Source organism: Syzygium oleosum, unplaced genomic scaffold (assembly GCF_021117445.2).
Source record: "Syzygium oleosum isolate NSW1041296 unplaced genomic scaffold, Sole_v2.1 Sole_v2.15, whole genome shotgun sequence".
Taxonomy (NCBI): Eukaryota; Viridiplantae; Streptophyta; class Magnoliopsida; order Myrtales; family Myrtaceae; genus Syzygium; species Syzygium oleosum.
Window position 1 is genome coordinate 3,080,728 of NW_026607499.1, and position 14,078 is coordinate 3,094,805.

The 14,078-nt window shown below is 44.3% G+C and overlaps 2 protein-coding genes across 3 annotated transcripts; one reads left to right on the forward strand and one right to left on the reverse strand.

The window, feature by feature from the left end:
- The first annotated feature begins 3,267 nt into the window (after nucleotides 1–3,267).
- On the forward strand, nucleotides 3,268–7,200 carry LOC115678180 (plant UBX domain-containing protein 9). Of its 2 annotated transcripts, none has more exons than XM_030601510.2 (9): nucleotides 3,268–3,517; nucleotides 3,935–3,996; nucleotides 4,109–4,508; nucleotides 4,633–4,716; nucleotides 4,803–4,916; nucleotides 5,339–5,461; nucleotides 5,993–6,136; nucleotides 6,209–6,265; nucleotides 6,921–7,200. In XM_030601510.2, the coding sequence occupies exons 1-9, from the start codon at nucleotides 3,434–3,436 to the stop codon at nucleotides 7,026–7,028; spliced, it is 1,176 nt and encodes a 391-aa protein (XP_030457370.2). In that variant the 5' UTR covers nucleotides 3,268–3,433; the 3' UTR covers nucleotides 7,029–7,200. The 2 variants fall into 2 exon arrangements, with proteins under 2 accessions (XP_030457370.2, XP_030457371.2); XM_030601511.2 differs by having other exon boundaries at nucleotides 3,269–3,517; nucleotides 6,002–6,136.
- A 445-nt stretch (nucleotides 7,201–7,645) lies between these two features.
- Nucleotides 7,646–12,454, reverse strand: LOC115678178 (probable methyltransferase PMT15). The gene is made up of 6 exons (XM_030601508.2): nucleotides 11,517–12,454; nucleotides 9,607–9,817; nucleotides 9,224–9,521; nucleotides 8,271–8,660; nucleotides 8,093–8,170; nucleotides 7,646–8,007 (listed from the first exon to the last, which is right to left on the reverse strand). Exons 1-6 carry the CDS (start codon nucleotides 12,246–12,248, stop codon nucleotides 7,767–7,769), a joined length of 1,950 nt encoding a protein of 649 aa, XP_030457368.2. The 5' UTR covers nucleotides 12,249–12,454; the 3' UTR covers nucleotides 7,646–7,766.
- Nucleotides 12,455–14,078: the final 1,624 nt, after the last annotated feature.

Sequence of the window (14,078 nt, forward strand, 5' to 3'; positions counted from 1 at the left end):
TGAAGTATGACACGAGTCTTGCACTTCGATGAGCGGGCGGGGGTCGAGGGGCCGTCCCCGGCGAGGGTCGCAGGGATAGCGCCCCAAGTCACCATAGGGCTTTTACAGTTTGTGTCCATATTTTATCGGTAATTTGGTCAAAAATCGCTAATGTGGAGGTTTAGTCGGGGTTGGTCGTCCTATGTGGCAAGGCCGATACATATAGGACGACCGACGCTGACGTGGATGATTTTTGTAATTTTTTCTTTCTTTTTTTTTTCATTTCGTTTTCTTTTATTATTTTTTTATTTTTGCCTTTTTTGCCTTGAGCGAGAGCCGCCCTGCCCTTGCCTGATCTAGCGAGGGTCGCCAGGCCCGGGCGTCCCTTGCCTGAGGCCAGCAAGAGGCCCAGTGATGGCCGACCAAGGGAAGAAGGGAAAAAGGGAAAAAGAAAAGGAAAGGAAAGGAAAAAAAATAAAAAAAATTATCAATGTCAGTGCCGACTGTATTACGTAGGACTAGGGATGAGCAATAGGGACCGACCGAACAGAGAACTGGCCGATTATGGGCGGTTCTTGGAGGCATCAATTCGGTTCTTAATTCCATAAATTTGAATTCGGTGATTTTCCGTCCAAGGGAACCGGATCGGCCGGACCAATGATTTTTTATTTATTTATTTATTTCCCCTTCCCTTCCCTCCTCACGTGTCCCGCTCTTCTCTCTCCTGTCATCCTAGTCCCGGTGCGGTGTCAACTAATTTCTTTGGCAATTTCTCATCCCCAGCTTGCACGAGTACAGCTCAATAGACTCAATCTTGTTCACCGCTTCCCTACCTCTCCCGAAAGAAAACTCAAAGTTGAACTTTGCCCCGCAGCTCCTCTAATTCATAAGTTTTCCTCTTTCTTTTTTTTTTCTTCCCCAAATTGTCCAAAAGTATTCGTAGCAATCGAATCGATACTTGTAGTTTAATCTCGAACATCAAAAATTTACTTACCATCCTTAGCGAAGCTCAGTTATGATAACGCTTCGAATATGGCCAAGTGTTTACTGGACGGGCTCTTACGTTCTTATGCATGGGAATTATCTGTAAATCAAACGGTTCAATTGGACCACCCGGAAACGGGTCGTTTTAGTCCGGTTCCCGATTCCTGGGTGGGACCGAATCGGACCGGGAACCGACGAGCCCTACTTAGGACGGTCAATACTGACTAGACTATCACGTTAGTGATTTTCCGGTTAAAATTGGCCGGAAGAACTAAATTGGTAAATCGTTAAATAGTTTAGGACTAAATTGGCAAATTATCAAAAATTTTAGGACTAAGGCTCCGTTCGTTTGGCGGAAAATATAAGGAAAATATTTTCCCACGGAAAATGTTTTCCGCCTCCCGAACACCGGAAAACTCGGAAAATATTTTCCGGGAGAATATTTTCCGCCAAACGAACGGAGCCTAAATTTGTACAATTGAAGGGTTTAGGACTATATTGGCAAGTTGCCAATATGTTTAGGACTAAATTAACACAATTAAAAGGTTTATTGACTAAATTGGCCGCCGAATAATAGGTTTTAAAATTTTTTGGACAATTTTCCATAAACTATTGTGAAATATATTAAGAAAATTGAGAAGTCAAGAGTAAAATTGCGATCATGCCCTCTAATTTGGGAGGTCAATAGAAAATTCGATGGAGATAATTGCTAATTAACAAAATCGAACCCTCTGTTTGTACAAAAAAATTCAGTTTATTTTATAAAATCCGCGATTTCTGTTCGGGCCCGAAAGCTTAACCTTATAGATAAAATGATACCGCCTAAATATAAAGAATATTTATGATCCGTTGTCAAGCGACGCGAGATAATATTTTAACAATTTTGACGTTATTTTCACCCCTATTTTAACCGGAAAGCAAGCAAAACTTTTTCGGTGATGTTACGCATCACTCAACCGAGCATTACCGGCACGACGATGTTGTTTTTGTCGCTTTAAACGAAAATGCGTGTTCCCATCCGTAACGGGGGTGGAAATAGCCTCCGCCCTTGGCGGAATTACGAGAACAAAACTCGTTCGTTTTTTAAGAAATCAATTTATACACGCTCGGCTTGACCGCTACAAAGAGCTTTCTCTGTGGGGGAAACGGAGGTGATCCGGAAGCCCGGACCAAATCAAAACGCGCGAGCCCGAATAGGCCTGTTCGATATGGCCCGGCCCGGCCCGACAATCGGAAGACTTGAGGAAATTGTTTTTTTTTTAATAATTTTTTTTATGATAATGTGGGGGCAGCTTTTAGACATTGCATGGAGGCAAGCTGGCGCGACCTTTGCTTGGCCATTATCGTCAATGACGATCCTTTTGCGGCACCGTGATTGAGGGGATTCAAAGGTCGCAATTAGACGACAAGTACGAGAGCTTTTCTTCGCAATCACGTGCTCCTTTTGTGCACTTTTTTTTTTTTTTAATCCAAAGAGGTCGCTTTCCATCTTATTTACCTGCTCTCGAGAGGACATTGCACATGATTTCGGATAATACACGTTTCCCTCTAAACTTAAATTTGTCACGAATGAATCGTGAATTTTCATTTTGTTGTAACACTTCACTCGCCATTATTTTTTTCCGTTAATATATGCAGACTCGCGAAAGAGTTCTTTCATTATCGTTGATTTCCGTGAAAATAAAAAAAAAAACGAAGAAAATTAGATTAACCGAATTATCAATAACGGAAAAAATAAAGTCTATAGCAATAGCAGAAAATAGAAATTTGTTCCAATTCGATGCATCGTATTACAAAGATCGGATATATTCCTCGACCCACGGTGATGTGGCGGGTGATTGGATCGTTCATGGGGCAGCGTGTTGCTGACATCAGGGAACGCGCGTGTAGAAGCTTCCGGCATTCGAAGTAGGAGATCCCTTATACAGCGTGTCGTCTTGTCTTGTCTGGTGAAGCAGAGGAACGCGACGGACGGAGTTCCAAGATTCGACCCGTCCGGGAGAGCGACGAGTCCGACAGTAGTGTCGGTCGAGGAGGAAAAGTGTCGGAAGAGGGCCGGAAACACCCACCGGCGCGACCGGCGCTGTCATGACCATTAAGGTAAGGCATCGTTACAATATCAATCAAGATCAATCGAGAATATACGCATGCATACCTAAATAAGATACGTAGAATCTTCTAAATATACTTACCGCAATGTTAATATGGTGATTTACTGTAATTCTTTGAAAATGACTGTGGCTGCGGCGGATTACAATTGGCAGGACGGTCCTCGAGGCACGAAACGAAGGATAAAAAGCGGGAGAGAGAGAGAGAGAGAGAGAGAGCATCCGAGGCGGAGATAGAGAGAGAAAGAGGCGGTGCTGTCCCGTCCTACTCTCTCCGTACTGTCACCGTCGCCGCCACCGCTTTCGCCACCCGCGCCGCAACTCCGCCGCGAGGGCCCGGAGCCCGGAGCCGGGAGGCCGCCATGCCCAGGCCGTCGCGGGAGTCCGTCGACACGTTCATGGCCATCACCGGCGCGCCCGAGCCTCTCGCCGTCCGCCGGTTGGAGGTACATTCTCCGGGCTTTTCCCGATCAGTGGTCTCCGAGTTTAGCTTAGCTTAGTGGGTTGCGTAAGACGTAGTAGCTTCTTGGCATGCGGCAAGCCTGTGCTGGATCTTCGTTGCTCCATTGCCATCTCACAGCATTTAAGCGACGGGTCTACTGGAGAGAGAGAGAGAGAGAGAGAGAGAGAGAGAGAGAGAGAGAGATGGAGGGATCATGTGCGACTCTGCTTCCCTTATGGGCTATAGTAGTGGAGAGGGATGGCATATGGAGAGGCGAATGTGAGAACTGGAGATGCGGCTCTCCGACCCATCTACTGTTTCGCCTTCTGGCTTGAGAATGAGATGTGATGTGGTTATCTATCACGCTACTCTCATGGAGAATGTAGGAGATATCTACCGTCTGTGTGTCTACCCTTTGCAGGAATATGGTGGGAATCTCGACGAGGCTGTCAATGCGCATTTTACTGAAGGGATCCACCAAACGTCAGTCCCTTAATTTGCCTTAGCTTAATTTGACGTTTCTCGAGTTTCATGCGCTTCATGCCGGAGTTGCGTTTGATCCCTTTGGTTTCTTTTTTATTTTTGGCTGGCTCAGATTTCCTCCTGCGGCTTCTGCATATCCTCATGAAATGAATAATCAGGATCACGTCGGGCGACAAGGGGGGCTCATGCCGCTCCTTAATGCTGTTAGAAGTTTCAAGCCTTCCTCTCTTCTTGACCCGAACTACAGGAGAAATTTCTTTAACCAGATTGGCGCTTCTGCATTTTCTAGTCCCCGACCGCTTGCTTCTCCTCCAAGCAACGCGACTGGGTCGGCTGAAGCATTCAACCGTGGTAATGAGCTGCCTTATCATTCGGGATCGTTTAACACCGGTGGTGTAATTGGAACACCAGTCTATTCTAGCACTCCGGCTGAAGCCAGAAGTCCGCATTCGTATGGACATGATGCAGAAGAAGAAATGCTTCGAGCTGCTATTGAGGCATCGAAGCAAGAGGTACATTTTGAGAGTCGATTGTGGGACTGACTGTTTGAATTCGGGTCGCCGCTTTTCTCAGGTTTTTGCATTTGCTTACCACGACATTCTCTGGATTGTGACGCCTTCGATGCATGTGATGCAGTTTCTTTCTGGTTCTGGGTTATCTCGAAGGCAACCTAGCCAAGAAGATAAGGAGCTTGATCGTGCAATTTCACTTTCATTGATGGTTGTTTGGTCATGGCAAATTTTTTCTCAGATTTCCCCTATTATTGCGTGGCCTTTTGATTCATTTTACTCTGATAAAAAATCCAGGAAGCAGAGCAAGAGAAGGAGAAGCGTGTGCAACAGGTGAAAGACAGAGACCAAGAATCTGGATTTAATGCTTCACATGGAAGTGCAGACAAAACTAAGGATAAAAGATCAAAAGTGAGCGTCTTTTTTTCATACTCAAAATGCTAGATGCACAAATAATGTATTTTTTATTAGCATCTTTATAAGACGGTAGGTTCTCCTTGTAAGCGGGAGCATGTTGCATTTATCTAGATTTCTACTGGAAAATATATATTGCTCACCAGTCATCCTGTGGAAAACCTTCAATTTTTTTTCCTTTGAGCAACTTCCGTTTAGTATATGCCCCTCTTTAGTTCACATAGCAGAGCGAGATACACAAATTAGATGAACGATCTAAGTATCCTCTTGAACACAATTTTCTTTATCCAGTGCTGTCGTCTATTTCTGTTGTTTTCCTTTTCCTTTGGGTGCCCACATTCTTTTTTGGATGGGGGGTTTTCTATTTGTCCATCATTGAGGAGAGAAGGTATTCTCTAACATGCAATGCTTCATTGAAGCTGGGAAGCCCATCACAGCCGGATGAGATTAAGCTGGAAGGGCTGAATTTGCAGGATGGTAAGTCCAACCAGCGTTGTCATGATCATATTCAGTGTGGTCCAGATGCCCATCATCCTGATCAGGTGAATCTATATTTGATGAATGTAGATAAGGTAGCAATCGGCATTCATGCGGTTACTTATAGAAGAAAATTGACTCCTCTAAACTCCGTTCATTTCAATGATGTCCCGGGTAGCTTTCTTTTTGCTCCTAGCGAGCTTGAACATGAGTAATGCTTGAAGCTGCATTATTTTGGTAAATTTCTCAAGGGATGGAAAATGGACTTCTTCATGCATCTCATCATAGGCACATAGTTTGCACTCATTACATACTTAATGCCTTAACATTATGGCATCTGTCAACCAAGCTCTAGGACAAGTCTGCATTCTCAAGGGGACGCTTTTATTTTCTTTTTGGCCAAACCAGGAGCCCTCGGCTACAATGTAAATTAGACTAAGCAGCATGTCCTTTAGTTGTGCAGAATTCTCCTGCCCTAGGAGTTGAGCCTTATGAACGACTGTTCATTTATATGTTCAACTCGAGAAAGTGGATGCTTCCACCATGTTTCTTGTCGAGATGTCTATTTTGATTTTTCGCCTGTCACTTACTGCAAGGGATTTCAGAAAGGGTCAATTCAAAGTGGAGGCTCTCTACCTCAAGAACCTGCACCAGACGAAAGAGGAGCAATAAATCTTGTCGTCCGCATGCCAGATGGGGCTCGCCACGGTCGCCGCTTCCTTGTGACTGACAAGCTACAGGTGAATCTTCTTATGTGTGTTTTGAGCAATTTTTTAACACTAGACCTCACAGTTATTTTTCTTCCTTTGCAGTCTCTATTTGACTTCGTAGATGCTGGTGGTTGGGTGAAGCCTATGACTTATAAACTGGCAAGTATTCCGATCTATTTGCTTCCTTATGCCTAACTCCTAAGCCTCTTTTTAGCTTTATGAGCAATGCAGTCACCTTGTGGTTGAAGTATGTCTAATCATTAAAACTATATCTCTATCGGCAAATGCTATGCTGTATATTTGCAATCATGAGCGTAGATTATTTTAAGGTGGCATTCTGTCTCTAACTTTCTGATGGACCCATCAAATGAAGTTATTCAGACTCCGATCTAGAAAAAAAAAGCACAAAGAAATGCAAAAGGCAGTCAAATCAAGCCACTTTGTCTACTTGCGCAAGATTATTAGTAATTTTGCCTTTAGTATCAGTGTTTTGCTGGTCTTCCATAAAAATGACTATACTTTTTGTCTTTTCTTCAATAACTGTTGTTACATCTTAGTCCACAATGGCAAAAGATCCAAAATCTTCTATTTTTCGCTCTTGTACTTGAATGTTAATACATGGAAATATACTTCGTATCTGGGGAAGGAAATGTTCCCTGTTCATTTAATTGCAGTTCCTCCGCCTAGCAGTAGTGTGCAATTTTTAAGTCTTCTGTTTAAGTACATCTCCCAAGTCTCAAGTTGGATAAAAATGAGCGGTCTAACTGGTTTATTTGCCTCCGTACTGATCTCCGTATTTTCCCCTGATGAGCAGATAAGGCCTTATCCTCGCGAGGAGTTCACTGATGGTGACAGATTATCCAGTTTTAGTGAATTGGGGCTTGCTAGTAAACAAGAAGCTTTGTTTCTAGAGTTCATTTAGCATTGGCTTTGGCCATCTTGAAATTGTACATATCGGTTAGGACATGTCGAGAGGTGCATTCATAGCTTTCCATCGACTGCATCTGACTGGGTTGCTTCACCAAAGCTCAACGATAATGACTGATCCCAAACCAGAAAAGATGCAACAGCATTTAAGATTGGCAATGCACGTAGTTCAGATGTGTGTCTGTTGTGCTCTTAACCGATCATGACTCAAATTAGTTACCTACAAGGTATCGGAAAGTGTTTTAGACAGGGACAAATCTGTTGCTTGTTTGCAGCACTTACGCAAAACATTCAGCCTGTTGGTGGTATGTCTACATTGAAGGGAATAGCAAAGGGTTATTGGCAGTTGTCTGATCTATCGTTTGCAAAAGATGATGAACTTGCGCCCTTTTCTTCTAATCTTGTGATGAAACAAAACAAATGGACGAAGCACACACAGGTCGAGATGTGCCGAACTCTAGTTTGGTAGAATTTCTTTGAAGTAATTCTTCAGCCAGGAGTTTTAGTACCAATCCTATCTATCTTCTTATCGCAAGTTCAATCTCTTCGTCTTTGGTACAAGAATTTCCATGCCATCGATACTAATATCTTTAGCACGATACATCCAAAAAATTGGGCGCCAAAAAATTGAATGCCGATTAAATTATTAACACAAGAATAATGGAAAGAAAAAGCAAAAGAACACAAGAAATGCAAAACAAGAGAGAAGTGAGTGTCTCTCCCGTGTCTATGACTAAGAAACATTTTTGGTTGCTTCGGTTGGGCCTGGAGCTGTCCAGTACTGCTTGTATGCCAAAAGGACCTTCTCTCTTTCGTGAGGTCCCCTTTCATGGTCTATGATCCTGCTCTCGTATTGCATCCCATCTAGCATGCTCTTGATCTTTACCAAAACATCTACGTCGTCACGGAAAATTATCCCGCCTTCAGGCCTCAAAATCCTATCCATTTCTAACAAAATATCGTCCATCTCACACCTGTGAATATGAAACACCAGATTAATCATCAGAATTCAGAATCCAAGTCAAGTATGCGAAGACCAAAGAGAAAAAGCAAAAAAACCTGTCATTGTAGAGGGTGAATACGGAATCGGCGTGGATGAAGTCGTAAGTCCTCGGATAAGTGGACATGGCTTCACACCTATAAGGAAGAGTAGCGGCCAAGAAAATTAGCTAACAATCACTGTCCTTTTGTGAAAGAGCAAGGAGTTCGGAAAATACGATCCTGATGGAAAACACACCAGCTCTGATAAGTTCCTATCAATCCGCGCTCAAATATCACTCCAAGGGTGTCGGTCTTGGCCTCGGCCGGGACTATGTTCATGACCCACACTGGATCATCCACCAAAGCAGCCGCGAAACCTCCCAAGTTGGCATTCATATCGAGCAAGTTGCGGTATCTTCCTCTCTGGGCTAGTTGGTGGTCCAGGGACTTGTAGTAGGAGACTCTACTCCTCCACAAGTCGGTGTTTTCTTTGAATGCCTCTGCTGTTACTCCTACACTTCCGCTAGCAATCCTCGGAGGCACGGCGGTCAGTCTTTCGGGCCATTTTGCTCGCTCCCCTCCCGCTATATCCTTAATGTCAGACACTTCAGGAAGTGGGGTTAAGCAGGTCTCCATTTGGGCGTACCTGTAGAGAGTACAAACTTATGGAATTAAGGAAACAAGAATGAGACGCGGTTACTTGAAAGCAAGTAGGATATTTCTAGCAGAAACAAGAGACAAAAGTTAAAATCCACGTTGCTTAAGAAAAGATCTGGTTTGATTTAAAAGTGCTTGTTTTATGATTAAAAGCCAACTGAAAAAGACATCCTATATCAGCTGCCTTTGCCATCCAATTGGTTTTGGTATCACTGTGTCCCATACCAGAGTCCGGAAACTGCTTTTGCCTCAGCTTGGTGATTCTAGAGAACCAAATCTAACCAAATCTAGAAGCAGAGTTCTACATAACTTTTGCAATAGCTTGAATGTCAGCTCGTCTTAAATCGGATCACTTCTCCTTGAACTTGCTTGGGAATGAAGGAAGAAGACATTGCTTTCTAGTTTCATATCACAAGTTCCCTGCCACTGAGTACTGTCGACCCTCCTAAGGCGGAACATGCACCGATCTTGACCTTACTAAGTAATGACAGCAAAATTAATGTGAAGAATACGACCACTCAAGAACAAGCCTAATCGAAACATAAGCCGTACCAGGCCTTGTCGGGGTCTTGTGCGGGGCAGAAAGGCGGGAACTTAAACACCTTGCGGTTCTTTTTGCAATGGACATGGTTGGTGGGTTTTTGCCAGATTGCGATATCGCCCTTCTGTTTCAACTTCTTCCAGCACATGCTTCTCGCTATGCTCTCGATCCTATCTTGTTCTGCTTTAAGATCATCGGCCGTTCTGTCCCACCCTTTCCAGTGTCTCTCCCAATTTATTGGTGGCCCTGACAGAATCCAGTAACCTCCGGGACGCAGAACCCGGTCGACCTCCATCAAGTATGCCCCATCTGTATTTTTATGAATGTTAAATAACATGAATTACTAATGTAATCTTACGATGTGTAAAATAAATAGTGAAGGAGTATAACTCACCATACTGACCCCAAGGAATGAGGCAGCGAGAACAATGAGCCATGTCGAACGCTCTCGAAGGGTATGGAAGCCTCTTGGAAGCGAGGACTCCGATTAGGGCGGGCACTCCCCTCTCGAGAGCGAACTGAACTTGAGCTTCGTGGGTGTCTCTCGGTGCAAACGACACCGTGAGGATGTTCCTGGACAAGAGGTAAGCTCCCCAGCTAGCCACCTGCCAAGCCATGAGGCCATGCTTCAAATTAAAATCTTCATTTGCCCCAATTGATCTATTTAGCCATACAATGCTGTCTTAGCCTCCATATAAAATTGAGAAAGTCAAAACATTCGATAATGTTTATTTGTTGATTTGGCCAGTATGCAATAAAATTCTTGAACTAATTGCAGGGTGCGAAGCAATGGTAAGATCTGAGATCTGCAATCTTTGTGGAGTCAACTGGTTCAACTTGTACAGTTCTTATGTGCAAACCTGGAAGTGCAACAGATCAGATGTTCTATACCCAACATGCACGCTAACACATGATCATTTAGGGACTTACCCTAATGATGCATTTGATTATACTTAAGACCAACTTATGTCCTAGACACTAGCTATTAACCAATGGACGTGCAGATCTGATATCTGCAATTAGCCTCGCCGCACTTAATATGCAAAATCATGATATCTCAGACTTAAGAATCCCAAATCTCTCCAAATATTAGTCTCCCAAGTATCAAAATCTTTCTTGATTGGTACTCAAATTTAGAATCATCTCAGTTGATGGATAAATTGGCAAAGCTTAGTAAACAAGGATGATTGGACCGTCATAAAATTAGGGCAAAAATGTGGAAACACTAAGGCAGCTCGGCACTTCAGATCTGGTGAGTTTGGTTTGGGTGGTTGGTACCGGTAGAATAATGGGGCACTCTTCACCAAACTCAGAGATCAACCCAAAGCTTCAAGGGTCATGATGAATTTGACTTAACCCATATACCCAACTTGTCAATATTTTCCCACCTAGATTCATGGCAATTTGACAGTGGAGGCCATATATAAAAGCATTCAATTCGAAATTCATAAAATTAGTAAAATTCTGACTGGGGATCCACCAATGCGGGTCGCAATACTAGGATGTACAGCTTGTTTATATAAAATGACATGCCATGATTAGTAAATTTGACGGTCGCTATGCCAAATTCTGACCACGCCTACAGTAATTAGTCTGCACATGTACCCATGACATCTCCTAATTTTCCACTCCAATAGGAAATGCTTATTTCCAGCTGTCCTCCGTCTCGGGCCGGTTCGACCCGCCCCGGTCACGCCCTGACCGACCCTCAAGAAAATCTACAGTATCCTCTTACAGGTGGTTGTTGCAACCTCAACCATTATAATATTCCGCTCTGGGGACATGGGCGCGGAGATCCAGATAACCGGAAATCCATAAAATATCTTATAAGTCTTATGAACCGATCAACTTCAAGTTTTTGAGCTATGAAGATGCTCCCGACTCATAGCGAGCACACCGATCAGTGGAATTCGAACGGGTGACTTGAGTCGAATATTTTTATCGCCCCCAGCCAACTCGTCAAACTCGAGAGTTTTCACCGAAATATGTTACTTTATACGGACATACATAAACTCGAAACGTATAGCGATGAGTTGTTGACAATTGCAAGTAATGACACAACTGATTGAAACATGTTGTAGCAACGTAAGAAGGCAAGCCTTGCACGTTTTGACTTTTAACGTATGTGTACTGTGTGACGTTGTTGTTGGATGTTACTCATTTTGAATGCCTTGAAAACCTTAATTTTGTTCATACTGTTGGCTTAAGCAGGACGCTTATTAACAATGTATCCTATCAATCAATCATTATTCAGAGACCGAACCAAACCGGATTAAGTCGAGATTGGAGACATTTGGTACGTACCCCGCAACCGGTGTCGATGGCGGTCCTTATGGAACCGCCCTTGAGGTTGATCATCTTCCCTATGTCGTCGATGTACGCGTCGGCGCCGTTCGAGAACATCGTCCCGCCGCCGGGGAAGACGAACCGGTCGCCCTCGAAATGGACCCAGTTCTGCTTCTTCTTCTCCACGGTCAGCTCCTTGTGCGGAACGTTGGCGAACCATGCCTTGTCGCGGCTCTCCGGCCACTGGAACGGAGCTCTGTAACCATGCGGCGCTGGGATCCGGCACTTGAGCCTCTCTCCCTGCTCGGGGCAATGCCTCTCCCGGTACACCAGCCTCTCTCTATCGAACCTCAGCGATCGCTGCACGTCCTCGCACGGCGTGTACTCGGAGAACTTCGGGTCGCAGGGAGGGAAGTGGAGATCCTGCGCCGCGGCCTCCGTTCGGATGAGGTCCTCCGCCCTGTGGTGGGCCGAGAAGTCGAGGACGACGTTGGCGGCGGAGGCCGAGGCCGAGGCGGAGGTGGCGTTGCGAGGCGGGGACGGGCGGACGACGTTGGGGATGGTGCACGGCAATCTGGGGAAGCCGGAGGAGGAGATGGCGGAGGAGGCGCCGCCGGAGTGCTGCCAGATGCCGAGGAGGTAGAAGAGGGAGCAGAGGATGGAGGCGGTGGTGATGTAGTAGAGGTTGGCCTTCTTGGACTTGAAGGGGAAGCTCTGGAAAGGGTTCGGGCAGTTCTTGTGATTCGCCATCGGAAGAAGAAGACGACGACGGCGACGCTGTCAAAGGTGGCGGCGGCGGCGGCGACGACTTTAGAGAGAGATTCAGTTCATGGCGTGGCGTCGGAAGTCGCTGCTCCTAGAGAGAGAGAGAGAGAGAGAGAGCGACGCCGTGCGAACAAGTTTGCGAGGGAGAAGAAGACGGGAGAAATTGTAGTAAACTTAAGGGCGACGGATAAGACTTTTTCGATATTATTGTTGTAATATAAGGTAAGCGACGACCATATGGTAAAATTAACGTAGGATGATGACAATTTGATGGGAACGTTTTTTATTTTATTTTTATTTTAATTTCGTTAGATTTTGACAGGAAAAATTAGTGTGAAGCAAGAGAAGCGACGGCTAAAATAAATCCAGAGCCGTGAAAAATAATGGGTCGTGGACACGATAAAGATTGTAATGAACTTTAATAGGAAAGGGAGAAGAAAAAAAAAAAGGAAAGAAAAAAAAAGAGCGATTTAAGGAAAGAGGATCTCAATCAAGTAAATGCTAATTATGTGGAATCGATTCTAATAGCCATATATGAGAAGTTTATCCAGGACAAGATCGAGGAGGAGGCCTCGTTGTCGAGTGCAAAATTTTGTGTGATTACGATCAATTATTCTAAAAAGCTTAAATGGGTTCGACCGAGACCCGAGATTTGATGTACTGACAGCTATTGTCTCGTGCGACCCGATTTCGAACTAGCTTTTTTTTTTTCTCTTTTCGGGGAAAAAAATAAAAATGAGATTAGGAAAGAGAGCGTGGTTTGCACTCCCCTCCCCTCCCCCCCAAAAAAAAAAAAAACAAACGAGAGCGCTGTCTACCAATCAGCATAATTAATTATAATGATATTATATGGTAAGAAATCCTTTGGGACCGATCGGGAGGCAACCTTAGGCAATAATCCACCCGAAGTTGGTGCGCAAAGAAAGTGCCAAAAAAATTGTTGGACCAACCACGTTGCATGTTTCGGATTGGTATGGTGCAATCGAAACCCATGCCCTGCTCCGCACATAGACATGTACGAATTCTCGACTTGATTATGCTAAATTAATCAAATCCTAATCAAACAGGATTGACCTTAGAACATGGGGAGGAAGGGGGGGCCTGTTCAATTTGAATTGCAAGTGGGGTAGGGAAAAAAATTAAAATTATATTCAGGAATTAGGCGAGGAGGAAAGTGGGGTTTGCTTGCGCTTTGGCTTGAGGTTGGAGCGATTTTGACTTTAAAGCATCTAATTCTTTTTCCTCGAGCGTCACTCTATGGATCCCGTGCTTGTTGGTGCTGTGTCGAATGGATTAGATTCGAGATGAATCGAAGCCCCCGGATCCGGCTTCAGTATCGTGTCGAAACATTCGACCCGAAAGCTTGATATCATAAACGAGGGGAAATCACGTGTACAAATTGCATATATGTATGAAAACGTCGGTCCGTTGAAAATACGAACATGACGGGAGAATCTAAGTTAGCACAAGAGGTCAAAAGCTTTCGTCCCAAAAGAAAACGATCATCTTTTAATAGCGATCTAAATTACGAGGATTAACCGTATAAATCATGCATAGATTCCTTACGTGATGTCACGTAAAGAGAGAGAGAGAGAGAGAGAGAGAGAGCCCTTTCGATTGACTAATCGAATAGAATCGGAGGCGACACGTGGTGGAGTCCTAGTGGTGCGGACAACGTAGCAAAACCGGATTTGACTCCCGATGTGGTTTTGCAATAAAATTCAAGCAGAAAAAGAAGATGCAGATGCATGAGATTGCCTGCAGCTTTTCTCTCCTTTTACTTAACAACGAGGGGTCTTTCGGATTTTTGGACCC